The following is a 14,837-nucleotide window of genomic DNA, read 5'->3' on the forward strand; positions in this document are numbered from 1 at the left end:
TGCCCAGTTTAAGGAAAAAGGCTGTGGCTTTCTATAGCGTATGCATACCACTGTCTGTCTCACTTTCTCTTACGTATTATTTGTATATCACATCTCTCTCTCTTTTGCTCTTTAATGCCGCCTTGATAAGAGGTTTCTCAAGCAACTGCAGGTTTGAATCCGAACAATTTACATTAAGCTGTAAAAATTTCAAGAGCTCAAATTTAGCTTCCCCTTAAAGGCCCCTATTCTCTTCAGGACAGAGATAACATTGCATACTAGATGCATGTTTCTGACAAGCAGTAACACTACTGCTACAGTGTCTTTACCCATAGTGGCTTCTCAGATATCTTGTAGCCTTTACACTGTCAAATTCCATTTAAGTGCAAACAGTTCTCTCTCTCCTCCCCACAGGTTTACGTCACTGAGCAGAGTGCATTTAGGTTGCTCAGCAAATGTCTGTCTCTATATCCATTTCACTTTAAAACAAGTTAAAAAAAATTAATAGGAGTGTTTTCCTTTCTAAGTTAGTCAGCTGTCTCCTTGCTTTGTGATAGTCAAATGTATTTGGCTAGTTTTCAAATAGCTCGAGCCTGATCTGCCAAACCCGGGTTTTGTATTTGAGAAGACTGGATGTGGAGCTTTCTGAGCAGATAATTGGCCTTAAATAGCTGACCATCAGAGTATTTTCTACCCCTAACTAAACCAGCATAATGACCACCTCTAGTAGGACGAATTCTGCTACATCCAGGGTAAACTCCTTGGTCAAAATATTTGATCCGAGTGCTTTACAAAACCAGGGGCTTGCTAATGAAGTGGAAACCACCCAAATTCTTTTTGCTGCAAGCAAACATGTCAGCTCCTCTGAAAGTTTTAACACCTTGGATGTGAAGTTTGCCTCCCTTGATCAGAAAATAGATAAGTTGTTGACTGTGCAGGACAATGTCCTTCAGACGCTAAACAGCGTTTCCCAGGAAATGTGTTGCATTGAAAAATATATTGAGGTGTTAAAGGCAAAAGCAACTGAACCTGGACCCACCACAGAAACAAGTGAAAAGCTAAATAAGTCTGAAATGAAGGCGTTGTGCATAGAAATGACCAATACCCTTTCTGACATGAACAAGAGTGCAGAGCAGCAAGCTAAAAGATTAGATGGAATGGAACAAATAGTGCTGGGGTTACAGGAGCTTATAGGGTATGTGGCTGAGAAGTTTAAAATGTGTAAAATCACTGATTTAATTCTCAAAAACAAAGCTCCTCCTAAGCTTGTCAAGGTTGGCAGTTACTTAAAGAAATATAAGGTTGGAAACAATTTCAGAGTGCAGACTTTCTCAGACAAAAGGAATACGGGCACGTCCAGCAACAGAAACAAAAAGGTGAGCCCAGGTTTGCTTTTCATTTTGCTGAGGATCATTAAATTGTATGGCTGTATTTTGCTTTGTGCTCAGTATTTTAATTTGTTTAATCTTAACACAACCAAACCTGTATGCTTTAAGACTGAACTGTATTAGACCAAACTGAGCAACTTTTAATGCAAATGAGTCAGAAAATCTAGTCGATGGTAACTGCGGTCATTTTCTGTAATGCTCTATTTACAGTAGGGGTTCTCAAACTGGGGCTCGGGACCCCTCCGGGAGTTGCGAGGCTATTACCTGGGGGGGGGAGCCATGAGCTGTCAGCCTTCACCCCACTTTGCATCCAGCATTTATAATGGTGTTAAATATATAAACAAGTTTTTTTTAATTTATAAGGCGGGGGGGGGGTTGCACTCAGAAGTTTGCTTTGTTAAAGGGATCACCAGTACAGAAGTTTGAGAACTATTGATTTACAGTTTCCTTGTGTTAGAAAACATATACTGCTATCTCAATATAACGCCACTCGATTTAACATGAATTTGGATATAACGTGGTAAAGCAATACTTTGGGGGGGAGCCGGGCTGTGCACTCTGGCAGATCAAAGCAAATTCGATATAACGCGGTTTCACCTATAACGCGGTAAGATTTTTTGACTCCCAAGGACAGCTTTATATCGAGGTAGAGGTGTAGTTAGGGGCTCAATTCTAGGAATTCTCAATTCCCGCTGAAGTCAGTACAAACTTGATATTGACTTCAATGGGAGCAGGATCTGGCCATAGATTTTGCTATGATATTCTCTGAATTTTTAAGTGTTTGGGAAAAGAAGTTCAGTGAAGATCTTATGTGGCCTGATTCAAAGTTCATTGAAGTTGATGGAAAAATTCTCACTTGCTTCAGTGGGCTTGGGATCAGTTCTATACAAGTCACTTCATTACATGTATTTTGGTTCAATACTTATACACTCCTGCTGACTTCTGGGGAGTTTTACCTGAGTAAGAATTCCAGGTCTTGGCCCTAAGAAGGTTAGGTTCACTGTAACTGGAACTTCAGTTTGTAAAAAATCCCCTGAAATAAAACTTTTTACTCCTCTTCACTAGAAATAGAGCTTTGCTAGGTTTTCCATGAACCTGATCTAAAACCCATTGGAATCTATGAAACAACTTCCATTAACAATAATGGGCTTTGGATCACTCCTGTAAGCTTGTTTCATTGTGCTTAGATCTGGTAACACTGATATTAGCCTCTTAAGTTTAGATGATTTATAAAATTGTTTTGACAAGTTATTTTCAACATTAACATTCATTACAATGAATTAATATGGGTGTTCCCAAATCCTTTGCTGCTTTATTTTTCATTTTGTTTAAAGGTGTAAACTTTTTAGGGTTTCATACATTAGAAGACCCATTCTTCAATATCACAAGCTTTTTAATAAAGGGAAAAATGCATGAAGTTATTAACAGGATATGGTGCTACTTGTATTGAGAAGTACCCCATATTACTTCAGAATGTTCCCTGAGTGGCTAACCAGATGCCTAGCTATCTTTCAACAGCTCTACTTCCTAGTTAAATAAGTAGTGCTGGAGCCAATGTATGTAACTTAGTAGAGGCTAATGGAGTCTGAAGGGCAACAGAGGAACAGCTCATAAAGCTCTTTCTTCCAGTCAATTAGTCCAATTCTCCCCGGTGTCCTTGTGCAAACTTGTTTTCAGAGAATACCCATAACTGGATGGAAAAACTACTGCTGTATAAAATAATGAAACGACAAATCATATTTTTACAGGAAGGATCTTTTTGACTGTCAGATTGGACTGGCCTCATTAAATAAATTCTAATAAACAAAAAAGGCTTTCACTTTGGTACTGTCACCTTCATTAATGAGATGTACACTGATTGGGTGGAAAAAATGTTACTTATTTATAGTATCCAAGTTTTTATTTGTAACTTTTTTTTAATGTGTAAAACACCGTGCTACAAAGCTAGATACATGGGACCTGATTGTCCTCATACTGGTGTAAACCAAAAGTAAAACTGCATAGATGTCAGTGGAGTTACACACTTGTGTAACATTGTTGTAAGTAAGAACAGAATCAGCTCCATGATGCTGATGAAGTGTGGTAACACCCCTAGGGCCCAGTCAGAATCAGGGCCCCATGGTGCCAAATGCTGTAGAAGTATAGAGTAAGACAAACGTTGAGAGAGTAGTAGCCTTTATTGATGAATTCAGGGAAGCATGCCAGGCATAAGAGAGCGTGGAAGATGACCCAGAGATGGGTGTGAGAGAAGATGACAAATGGGCAGGTGAGACTGGCATCCTTGGCAGGTTGAGCAAAATGAGACGGAAAGACACAAAGAGAGGAGGGAGGACACGTAGAGAGAGGAGGAGTTGCTAAAGGCCTGGAAGGATGGAAAAGAAGCTTGAATTGGATTCAGTAAGATGGAGAAGCCAGCAGAGGGATCGAATGAGCAGAGTAATGTGGTCAGAATGAGGACTAGGAAGGTGTGCCAACAGCAGGGTTTCAGTGGAGTGGATGGTGCAAGGAATGTGTGAGGGACAACAGAAAGGAGGAGGTTATGAGGGCCTGAATAAGAGCATTAGCTGTGTGGAGAGAGAGAGAAAAAAAGTGTGGGCTCTTGAAATGTTTTGGCAGAGGAGTGGAGGTATTTGGACACTGTCTGGGAGTGTGGGGCAAGAGAGAAGGAGGAGTCAAAGATAACCTCCCCCAGCTAGAGGCCTGAGGAACAGGGTGGATGTGCAAGAAGCTTGGAAGGAAAGATAAGAGTTCTGTTTTGGCCATGCTAAGTTGAAGTTGCTGATGAGACACTCAGAAGATGTCACAAGAACAGGCTGAAATTTGGAAACAAGTGGATGGATATTTTAGGAACATTGAAAATTTGCAATAAACTAAGTCCTGGAGCCTTTACTCACACTTTTGTCACTCTCTCTCAGGCAGAGGTTTCTGTTTCTCTTGCCCCACCATAACCAGAGGAAAGAGACTGGGAGGAGGCAGAGGGGTAAGACCACCCCATCATCACTATTTCACTTCCAAGTATTTAAGAGAAACCCCTGCTTGGAAGACATTCTAATCCTGCTCCAACAAAGCCTGCTCAATGAGCGTCATCCCCAGCTCACAGCTGCACTGTTTACCCAATATCAGTCAGCAGCATTCCTCTTTGCCAGAAGGGGAAGGAGCAAAAAGTCAAATAACTTTTTGTCCCATCAGGCTCTCCCTGTTCACCAAGCATCACCTCCTTCCCTTGCTCCCACACTTAGTCTTCAGACTTACTCACTGACATTAATTGGCGTCCATAGAGCAGAGGTCGGCAACCTCTGGCACGCGGCTCACCAGGATAAGCATCCTGGTGGCCCGGGCCAGTTTGTTTACCTGCCTCATTGGCAGGTTTGACCGATCACGGCTCCCACTGGCCGCGGTTCGCCGCTCCAGGTCAATGGGGACAGCACTTCCCTCGGCCCGCACCACTTCCTGCCGCTGCTGTTGGCCTGGAATGGCAAACCGCAGCCGGTGGGAGCCGCGGTCGGCCAAACCTGCTGATGCGGCAGGTAAACAAACTGGCCTGACCCCGAGCTGCGTGCCAGAGGTTGCCGACCCCTGGACTAGAGTAAGGACCAAGTAAGCATTTCTGGATTTGCCCTGATGATATTATTACATTTAATATTTTTGGTTGTTTTATATATATATATTGGCTTGTTGTTACCTTATTCTGTGTGTGTGCATGATTTATTATAAAAGGACCATCATGTGAAATTATCAAACAACCCAGTGAACAATAGCAGAACTTAATACACACATATTCATCCCAGACTTTTAATTTAGCTGTCTGTTAAGTATAGTGGGACTTAGTAAAAGATCCTTCAGCTGGGTTTGTACATTTCTTCTGCTGAACCTGTTGCTTTGGGGCTGCCAATTATTGATTTTGGGGCAAATATAATCTTCTCTTCCCTAGGGAGGACAACAGTGTGTTTGCTGCAGAATGGATGCACAAGTTAGGTCTTTAAATGTTTTTGCAAAAACAAAGAGAAGATTTTCCAAAAAAGAGGGGTGGTGGGATGGGGGATTAGATAACTCCTTACACTCACACATGCCCACTGTTATACCTTATAAAGATATCTGTGGTATAGCAGCAGAGATATTATATGCATTCCAAGTGAAATTCAGCCCTTGGCAGAGGGCTTGCATACTGTAGAGATCCTGCAGTTTCCCCTAAATGAAGGAATAGTCAGAGCAGCCAGGTGAGTGGCAGTGATGAGGTGTCTCTTTAGCCTGGTCTTCATCAGCTCTGCATAGTCCAGATTAGTCAGGCTGTACTGGGAATTGGATCAAGAAAGGCAAATCTTACGTGAACTAACAGGCCAGAAGCCACTCATTGTCAAACAGGCTGAACATTGCTTTACAAGGGCAATATATCACTTTTTCATGGTCCTCAGACCTTTTTCCTCTTCCAAAATGGCTGCTAAATTTATTTCTGCTCCCACTGAACCACCATGAACCGGAATAAACATTTACAAACCCCTGGGAACCCAAACCACACTGGGGGCTGCAGTGACTTCCAAGTATTGAGACAATCAGGTTCATTTTGAATCCAGACCTTTATAACCTTCTACGTGTGTGAGCCCAGTCTGATAGATGAAAGCAGAGAACCCACTGCAAAGTGAACGTTGGGCAGGGAATCCAAGGTTCCAGTTACCATGAATTTGTTAGGAAACATATTGGGTTGTGAAAAAATGAATGTAATGGTGAAATGCATTAATGGCTTGATAGTGGGGCTGCTAAGCTGTTCCACTGTGTTTGTCAATAGGGATAAGGCTGAAGCATATAAGAGGAGAAAAAAGTCAGCAGAACTCAGACATAATTAGATACATATTGTAGGATTGTAACGGTGCTGGCCTAAGAGGCACTGAATCAGCCCCTGTTAGCTCAGAACCTGCTAGCGCAGCTCCCATCAAGGGGAAATGATTGTAACTGGCAGGGTGTGGCTCTGTCAAGGTTCCTTCCCCACTCTGAACTTTAGGGTACAGATGTGGGGACCTGCATGGACACTTCTAAGCTTAATTACTAGCTTAGATCTGGTATCGCTGCCACCACCTGCAAGTACCACCCTTTTCCCTGGGTAGTCTTGAGGGACTTCACCAATTCCCTGGTGAACACAGATCCAAACCACTTGGATCTTAAAACAGGGAGAAATCAACCATCTCCCTCCCTTTCTCCCACCAACTCCTGGTGGATCCAGATCCAACCCCCTTGGATCTAAAAAAACAAGGAAAAATCAATCAGGTATTAAGAAAAAGGCTTTTAATTAAAGAAAAGAAAGGTAAAAGAAAACCCTCTGGGAGAGATTAGCATACCAGCTACTCTCACAGACAACAGATTTAAAACACAGAGGATGTTCCCCTGGGCACAAATTTAGTTACACAAAAAAAAAAATACCCAAATACCCAATTTTGATAATTCCCTAATGGTACCAAGACAAGTTACAAAGAAAATAAACATAAACCTATTTATCCCTTTCTAAAACTTACTACTCTGATAAGAAGCTGGTTCCTTGATCTTTCTCACTCCGGCTGAAACTGAAACTCTAAAACAAAGGAAAAACTTTCCTCTTTCCTTTTGAAACATCATGTTCCTCCATTGGTTCCTCTGGTCAGGTGTTAGCTAGGCTAGGTGAACTTTTTAACCCTTTACAGGTAAAAGAGGCATTAACCCTTAACCATCTGTTTATGACAGGCTCATTAAAGGAACCTAAGAGTAATCACCTGTGAGCCTCCTGGGGAGAAGGCCTATAAAGCTGGCAGGCAGGCAGGCAGGCAGGAAGTGGGAAGGAAGGGAGAGACGGGGATGGGGATGGGAAGAGGAGTAAGGAACTGTTGCTTCTAGCTAACAACAGGAACTAGCTGTCCCCTGGGTGGCTACCTAACTCCTATTGAATTGTACAGAATTGTATATAGATGGTGACAGGAACGAACACAGGGAAATAAAAGGACACTGGGTTTTGCAAAGTAAGAGGTCTCCAGCTGATTTGTACCGTGAGCAACAAAGGGCTCATCTACAAGAACTATTTCTAGTCTAGGTCTGTGACTGTAAATGAAATGGAAAGGAAAAGAATTGGGATGCTGCACTGATGGGGCCATGTAGGAACCTAAAGAAACAGATTATAGATTCATAGACTCTAGGACTGGAAAGGACCTCAAGAGGTCATTGAGTCCAGTCCCCTGCCCTCATGGCAGGACCAAATACTGTCTAGACCATCCCTGATAGACATTTATCTAACCTACTCTTAAATATCTCCAGAGATGGAGATTCCACAACCTCCCTAGGCAATTTATTCCAGTGTTTAACTACCCTGACAGTTAGGAACTTTTTCCTAATGTCCAAACTAAATCTCCCTTGCTGCAGTTTAAGCCCATTGCTTCTTGTTCTATCATTAGAGGCTAAGGTGAACAAGTTTTCTCCCTCCTCCTGATGACACCCTTTTAGATACCTGAAAACTGCTATCATGTCCCCTCTCAGTCTTCTCTTTTCCAAACTAAATAAACCCAATTCTTTCAGCCTTCCTTCATAGGTCATGTTCTCAAGACCTTTCATCATTCTTGTTGCTCTTCTCTGGACCTTCTCCAGTTTCTCCACATCTTTCTTGAAATGCGGTGCCCAGAACTGGACACAATACTCCAGTTGAGGCCTAACCAGTGCAGAGAAGAGCGGAAGAATGACTTCTCGTGTCTTGTTTACAACACACCTGTTAATGCATCCCAGAATCACGTTTGCTTTTTTTGCAACAGTATCAAACTGTTGACTCATATATAGCTTGTGGTCCACTATGACCCCTAGATCTCTTTCTGCCATCCTCCTTCCTAGACAGTCTCTTCCCATTCTGTATATGTGAAACTGATTGTTCCTTCCTAAGTGGAGCACTTTGCATTTGTCTTTATTGAACTAGATAGAATGATAAAAATTATAGGAGAAAAATGAGCAAAGAAGTATCACCAATGCTATGGGTTATGCTTTATTTTTCACAACATATCTAGATAAAAACACTTCTCTTGTCATTCATCATCTAATTTAAGTCATGTCCTGACTGGCTGAAGTTACTTGTAGGAAAAATAGATATATCTCGCTACTCTTTGAACAGAAGGGAAGAATTATCTTGAACAGAACAAATGACTGTCTCGAAGATCCTTGGACAGGAAAATAGACAGCTTAGTTATAGACACAAGCAACTTATTCCTTTGCATGAAAGCAGACTAGGGGAATGAAAACTCCATAAGGGAACTTCTTGGAGTTTCCTCAAAACTCTTCCTTCAGGGTCGGAGACGACCCCTTTTTTCCACCACAAAAGTTTTAAGAGGATACAGGCCACAAGTTTCAGATCTGGCTGTGTCTCCACACCAGCTTCAAGGCCCCCGGTGACATTGCTGGACTCCATGTTCTGAGGCCATCCTCAGAATCCCCCCTTAAAGTCTTCTTAGCATAGGAAATGGCTCTGTGGGAAATTTAATACAGACCCAGGCTGTATTAATTTTTCTGCTGAATCTCTGCAGGTTGGTCGGAGGACAATGTGTGGCTCCTAAAAGTTTCTCCATGCAACACACTGAGAATGAGTGAGCTGGTCTTTCATGTGAGCAGAGAGAGATCATGAGCTAATTTCCCTAGGTTTTTGTGATACGTTGCTGTGCAATAATTTACAGCACATTAAGAAAATGGACACCATTTTGGGGGTCCATTATGACTCTTCCTCAAGCCTAGAATGACCTTCTGAGATAAGAAGCAGCTGGGAACTGGTGATGAAAGGAGACAGGTTATGTCAGGAGCCTGGGCAGGTGGGAAAGAGAGAGCTCCTGGAAGTGAGGAGGTAGGGGCAGGATGGACTTGGGATAGGCAACAGCCTTATCTGCTCCCCCCTCGCAGGTGTGGGAAATCCTCCTTTAGCAGGCCACCAGCTTTTAGAAATTAACAGATTCTCAGGTGACAGCCCACCTGGGAGCGAGCTAGTTATGAAGTGTAATGTATAATACGTTTGAATGTTTCTTTCAATATGCCCATCTTTCTTTGGATTGTCAATGCAATTTCACTTCATTGCTGGGTCTCTACCATGCTGGCTTTCAATGACAAGAGTAGTTTCTTTGAGTTAAATTAATTTGCTGTCATTCTGGCAACATCCTTTGTCCTGCACAAACACACTGCTCATGAGGAGCAAAGACTGGCTGTGCAGCAGCCCCAGTGGACCCTGGGGCCGTTCCAAGCACATTCCATTCAGAGTTCTGTTGCCCCCATGGTGAAGTGCTGCAGGAAAAAGGGTGTGCCTATATAGGGAAAATAAAGAAATCCCAGATCTTTAAAAAGAAACAAACAAACAAAAAACCCTTTGCTTATAAAATAAAGTGTATTATTAGGAAGCCAGCCTGTGTGTGGAAATCCAGTTAAAAAGGAATCATCAAAGATGTTGGGGATGGTTTTGAAGTCTGTAACCATTTGGAAAAGTCCCTACAGCAAGCTTTCTCCTAAAACAGCCCATGAAGAAATCTGGACATACCTGCCATGCATGACGATGCATGCTTGACTCACATGAATCAGTAAAGCTGAGGAATGTCTTCTAACAAGGCCAGCTGCTTAATTGCTCTTGTAGCGAAAGATTGCCTGAAGTGGTCTGACAGAGGAAACTCAATGTTTTTTATACTAGAGTAAGAAAATGGCCACTATTGCTTGGCTTTCAAGATGGATCTCTTCTCATCCATCCTCTCCAACATAAGCTGTGACAAAGTTGCAGTCCACAGGGGGAAATAAGCCCTTTTGTAGAGAATTCTGGAGTACTGTACAGAGCAAGTTCTTCATGATGTGATTTAGGTGCACATGCAGCTGGTAGGCCCATGTAAATAGCGATATACCAAGGTGTTTGTAATAAAGGTCTGACATGTAGAAATGATGGTAATAGATTGATTTTATTTCCTAGTCCCAGTCACCTGACATAGGCGAGGGTTACACATGGTTAATACTCTGGTCATAGCAAATGTCAGTATCCACTGATTCCAGTGGCTGCTGTTTCTGTACTATTGCATACACTCCAGAGCCATTGGAAGTATCTTCATCAACTATTTTTAAAATCCACCTACAGATGACTGCTCTCTGAAATGATAGTGACTAGTGTTCATGGTGAATATCAAAATGTTTAAAAGCAGTTCATCATCATTATTATTATTACTACAAACAAGTTGTGTTGTGCTTCTTTTAATATATCAGAGTGCATGTTACAGACTACAGACTCAGACTGTGAGCCTGGATGCCTAGGAGGGCATAAAGAACCCCCTTACTCCCATATGTAGGCTACTCACTTTGCTGGAGATCCTCCCTAGCAGAGGAGGGAAGGGAAGGTAAAAGAGCAGTTGCCACTGGATCGCTTCTCCCTGTCCCATACAAGTGGATGGGAAGTGGGCAGGCAGGAGCAGGAAGTGGACAGAGACTTGGCTTCACTCATCATCCAATACAGCTAAGCCTGTGCATTGGCAGAGATAAGATATTCTATGATTCTATGATAAGCTGTGGAAGAAAAAGGCTGGTTCCGCTTTTTCCCAGTCGGAGCAAAGGGAAAGTCATGAGTGAACTGTGACTCTCAGTCATAATTCGGTCCCAACCCCGCCCCTGGGGCAGTGTAGCTATCCACTGCCCTTTATGAGAGCTGTCTTGCAAAATGCCAATTCCACCCTGCATGTTTCTAAATTAGATTTTCACAGTAAAATAGACATTACATACAGTATTTTAGAGCCAACTGTTAGCTTTGCATGTTGAAAAATTTACTAAGAGCCTTCATTTTCCTTTAGGCTGTCTTTGATCTCCCATCCTGATTGCTACCCTCCTTCTTGAGTTATTGTGGCTATATTTAGGCATGGTTCCAACTGTGGTTTTACTGTAAGAGTATTAGAAGTGCACTGGACTGCTGATATCTTTAATAACATATCTTTATGATATTATCCATGAATAGACATGACTGAGTTACTTGATCTGCGTGATGACATTGAGTGCTTGAGCAAGTTGTTATCACCCAGTGTTATGTCATGGACTTTGCTACATCAGCATCGGCATGTAGGCTCTCTACATGTACATAATTCTATATGTAACAACTAGTTGTATGTGACTGAATCGTCAATATACTAACTTTTGGAATCAGAACATATGTGATGCTTTCTTTTCCTGAGAAAGTATTTGGCTCCATAACTCTCTACCTATCCTGGAACAGCTGGAATCCACTCTCTCCACTTTCATTTCCTCCTCAAAGCACTTTTTGTCTCCAAAGACAGACAGTGTTGATCATCATTTTAGTCTTGATGGACTGCAATATATTTGTTTACTCATATATATTTGATGTTTTTGTCCTCTTAATTTTTTGTTCTTTAAGCTTGAATCCAGTGAAGTGCATTCAAAGATTTCCTGGTATTTGATGGGTGGCTTGATGCAAATTTCCTTGCAGCAATATCTGCCTAGTAAATTCTGTTAGTTATTGCCAAGTTATTTCAGGGCTGTTGGCCACATATGCATTCTCATGTATATCCTAGTATGGAATCATACTTCACATTCTTCGATGTGACTGAATAGATGTTATGACTTGAAATTAGCATATACAGAATAATTATTTATTTTAGAGTGCTCTCAGCACTGTAAAGAACATGGAAGAGAGAAGATTTCTGCATCTAGGTGCTTACAGCCTCGGTAGACAAGCAATAAATAATTATTCAGTTACACTGAGTGCTATCAGACATGGAAGCAGATTCACCATATGACAGTGGAGTGTGGGTGTGTGTGTTTTGTTTCATGTATATAATAAGTATCAGAATTTCATTCACTGGTTGTTTAACACTGCCTGTCTTTGCAGACAAAAAGTGCTTTGAGGAGGGAAATGAAAGTGGAGAGAGTGGATTCCAGCTGTTCCAGGATAGGTAGAGAGTTACGGAGCCAAATACTTTCTCAGGAAAAGAAAGCATCACATATGTTCTGATTCCAACAGTTAGTATATTGACGATTCAGTCACATACAACTAGTTACATATAGAATTATGTACATGTAGAGAGCCTACATGCCGAAGCTTATGTAACAAAGTCCATGACATAACACTGGGTGACAACTCAAGTACTCAATGTCATCACGCAGATCAAGTAACTCAATCATGTCTATTCATGGATAATGTTCAGCTCTTACATAAAAGCTGGATATCCAATCCTAATAAATCTATGTAAACTATCTTGGACGTCCCTAATACAGACACTAATGACGTCTATCCATTACTATTAGGAAGTATCTCCAACAGTTGGAGATGGGACACTAGATGGGTAGAACTCTGAGTCACTATAGAGAATTCTTTCCAAGGTGTCTGGCTGAGGTGTCTGGCTTGTGGGTCTTGCCCGCATACTCAGGGTCTAACTGATCACCATATTTGGGGTTGAGAAGGAATTTTTCCCCAGATCAGATTGACAGAGACCCTGGGTGTTTTTTCCTTCCTCTGCGGCATGGGACCTGGGTCACTTGCTGCTCAGGCAGTAACTGGGGCCAGCCCCACCAGCTGCTGCTCAGGTGGTCCCCAGCTAAGTTCCCTGTAAGCTGTGCAGCAGCCTGTTTAGTGCCACACAGGTGCTCAGGGAACCTGCCTGACCAGGGGAAAGGCGCCCCTCCCCTACCCCAACTCAGCCCCAGGGGGAGTCCTCTCTCCCTGCTGTAGCCCCAGGGCAGCCTGCATCCGAAACCCCTCATCCCCAGCCCCTCTCCAGAGCCCGTACTCAGCAAGAGCCCTCCCCCCAGCCCCATCCCACATCCTAACCCACTGCCCCAGCCATGAGCTCGTCACCCCCCACCACCCCAGAGCCCGCACCTCCAGCTGGAGCCGTCACACCCCTGCCAACCCTCTGCCCCAGCCCTGAGCCCTATCCCCAGAGCCTGCACCCCCAGCCAGAGCCGTCACACCCCTGCCAACCCTCTGCCCCAGCTTTGAGCCCCTCCCACTTTCTGAACCCCTCAGCCGCATCACCTCCATATTGTTGCACATAACAAAATTCATTCTGCACATGAGTGGGAAAAATTAGTGGGAACACTGGTCCTTGGGCAGCTGGCCCTGGAACTGCCTGAGCAGCAGCTGGTGGGGTTGGCCCTGGGGACCAACAAAGAAGCAGTCCTTGGGGTGGCCAGAGCAGCCGCTGTCACAGCCCCCAGTAGCGGTCCCCAGGCGGCTGGAGCAGCTGCTGCTTGGCAGCCGCCTGGCAGCTAGTGCTGCTGGCCCTGCCCACCCCCCCAGCCTCCCCTCCCTGCAGCAGCAGCCCCCTGGCTCCCCTCCAGCAATGGCTCCCCAAGATTTAGTCAGGGGGGTTTATAATATAAGTCATGGACAGGTCACGGCCATGAATTTTTGTTTATTGCCAGTGACCTGTCCATGATTTTAACTGAAAATACCTGTGACTAAATCGTAGCCTGAGTAATGATCCTACTACAGAAGTGAGTGGGTGAGGTTCTGTGGCCTGCAATATGCAAGAGGTCAGACTGGATGCTCATGATCATCCCTTCTGACCTCGAAGTCTATAGGCCTATGAGTCAATGAATAGAAAATGTATTTTGCTTATGCAAATCTCTATATATTGCAACCTGTTGAATGGGATCAAACTGAAGCAATGAAATAGTACCTTTTGGCATCAGAAGAAATGTGATGGAGTCACAAAGGAGATCTAACTAAAACCTTAGGGCTGCTTCATGAAGTCATTCATTATAAAGTTGCCTGCAGTGGGAAGAAAATCAAAGGTTTTTATTAGGTGAGTAAAAAAAGTTGAAAGTTAGATAGAAAAACATTCCAATGTTAGCCATGGTGCAGTATAAAGAAAGAATTTAAGTACAGCACAGCTCATTAAAAAGGAGTCAGATGTTAATAAAAAGCATTACATTAATTTCTGACTGAATCTGAAATTGCTTTAAAATGCATGATATTTATATCTTTTATGATTGCTTAATGTCTAATTACTATGATTTTTTTTCATCACAGAGTTTCTAAAGCAACTCTGAATAGTTTCTGAAAATAGTCTTGTGCATCATTCCATACTGTAGGTTCATAAAGAGTCTTTATTCTGCTCCCATGTTATTCTGCTGCTGCTGCCATCACCTATGCTCTTACTCTGTCTGTGTTACATGGAGCCTGAACATGGTGAATGTTGAAAGCAAAAGTTTATGCCTGGAATTTTTTTTTTGACTGGATTACCCTAACTTGTATTCCTGCACACACCTTTTTGCTTGTGCATATTTTTAGGCACACAAAATATAACCTTTAATATTTCCCTTTGGGGCAATTCTGGATGAAGAATGAAAACAGCATTGGAAGCTTTGGCCTCCTGTAGATGGGGTGTGGGGGAACAGGATATGCTGTAAACCTTGTGCATCTGAAATACTTTTTTTTTTAATTGTGTGCATAATTTCCATGCCAGTCCAAGACGCTTTAGACTGTAGGAACCCAAGACTAAGAAAATTGTT

At 42.8% G+C, this 14,837-nt stretch overlaps 1 protein-coding gene across 3 annotated transcripts in view; it reads left to right on the forward strand.

Moving 5' to 3' along the window:
* The window catches only part of MYLK4 (myosin light chain kinase family member 4), a 131,474-nt gene that overhangs the window by 92,336 nt on the left and 24,301 nt on the right, over positions 1–14,837 (forward strand). For 2 of the 3 annotated variants that reach the window (XM_030552289.1, XM_030552290.1), the window contains exon 1: positions 621–1,355. The exons of the other annotated variant lie outside the window; for it this stretch is intronic. In XM_030552289.1, the coding sequence (XP_030408149.1) occupies positions 693–1,355 (663 nt within the window). In that variant the 5' untranslated portion in view covers positions 621–692. Of the gene's footprint in view, positions 1–620; positions 1,356–14,837 lie in introns of those variants that run through there. 3 annotated transcript variants of the gene reach the window in all.

Source organism: Gopherus evgoodei, chromosome 2 (genome assembly GCF_007399415.2).
Source record: "Gopherus evgoodei ecotype Sinaloan lineage chromosome 2, rGopEvg1_v1.p, whole genome shotgun sequence".
NCBI lineage: Eukaryota > Metazoa > Chordata > Testudines > Testudinidae > Gopherus > Gopherus evgoodei.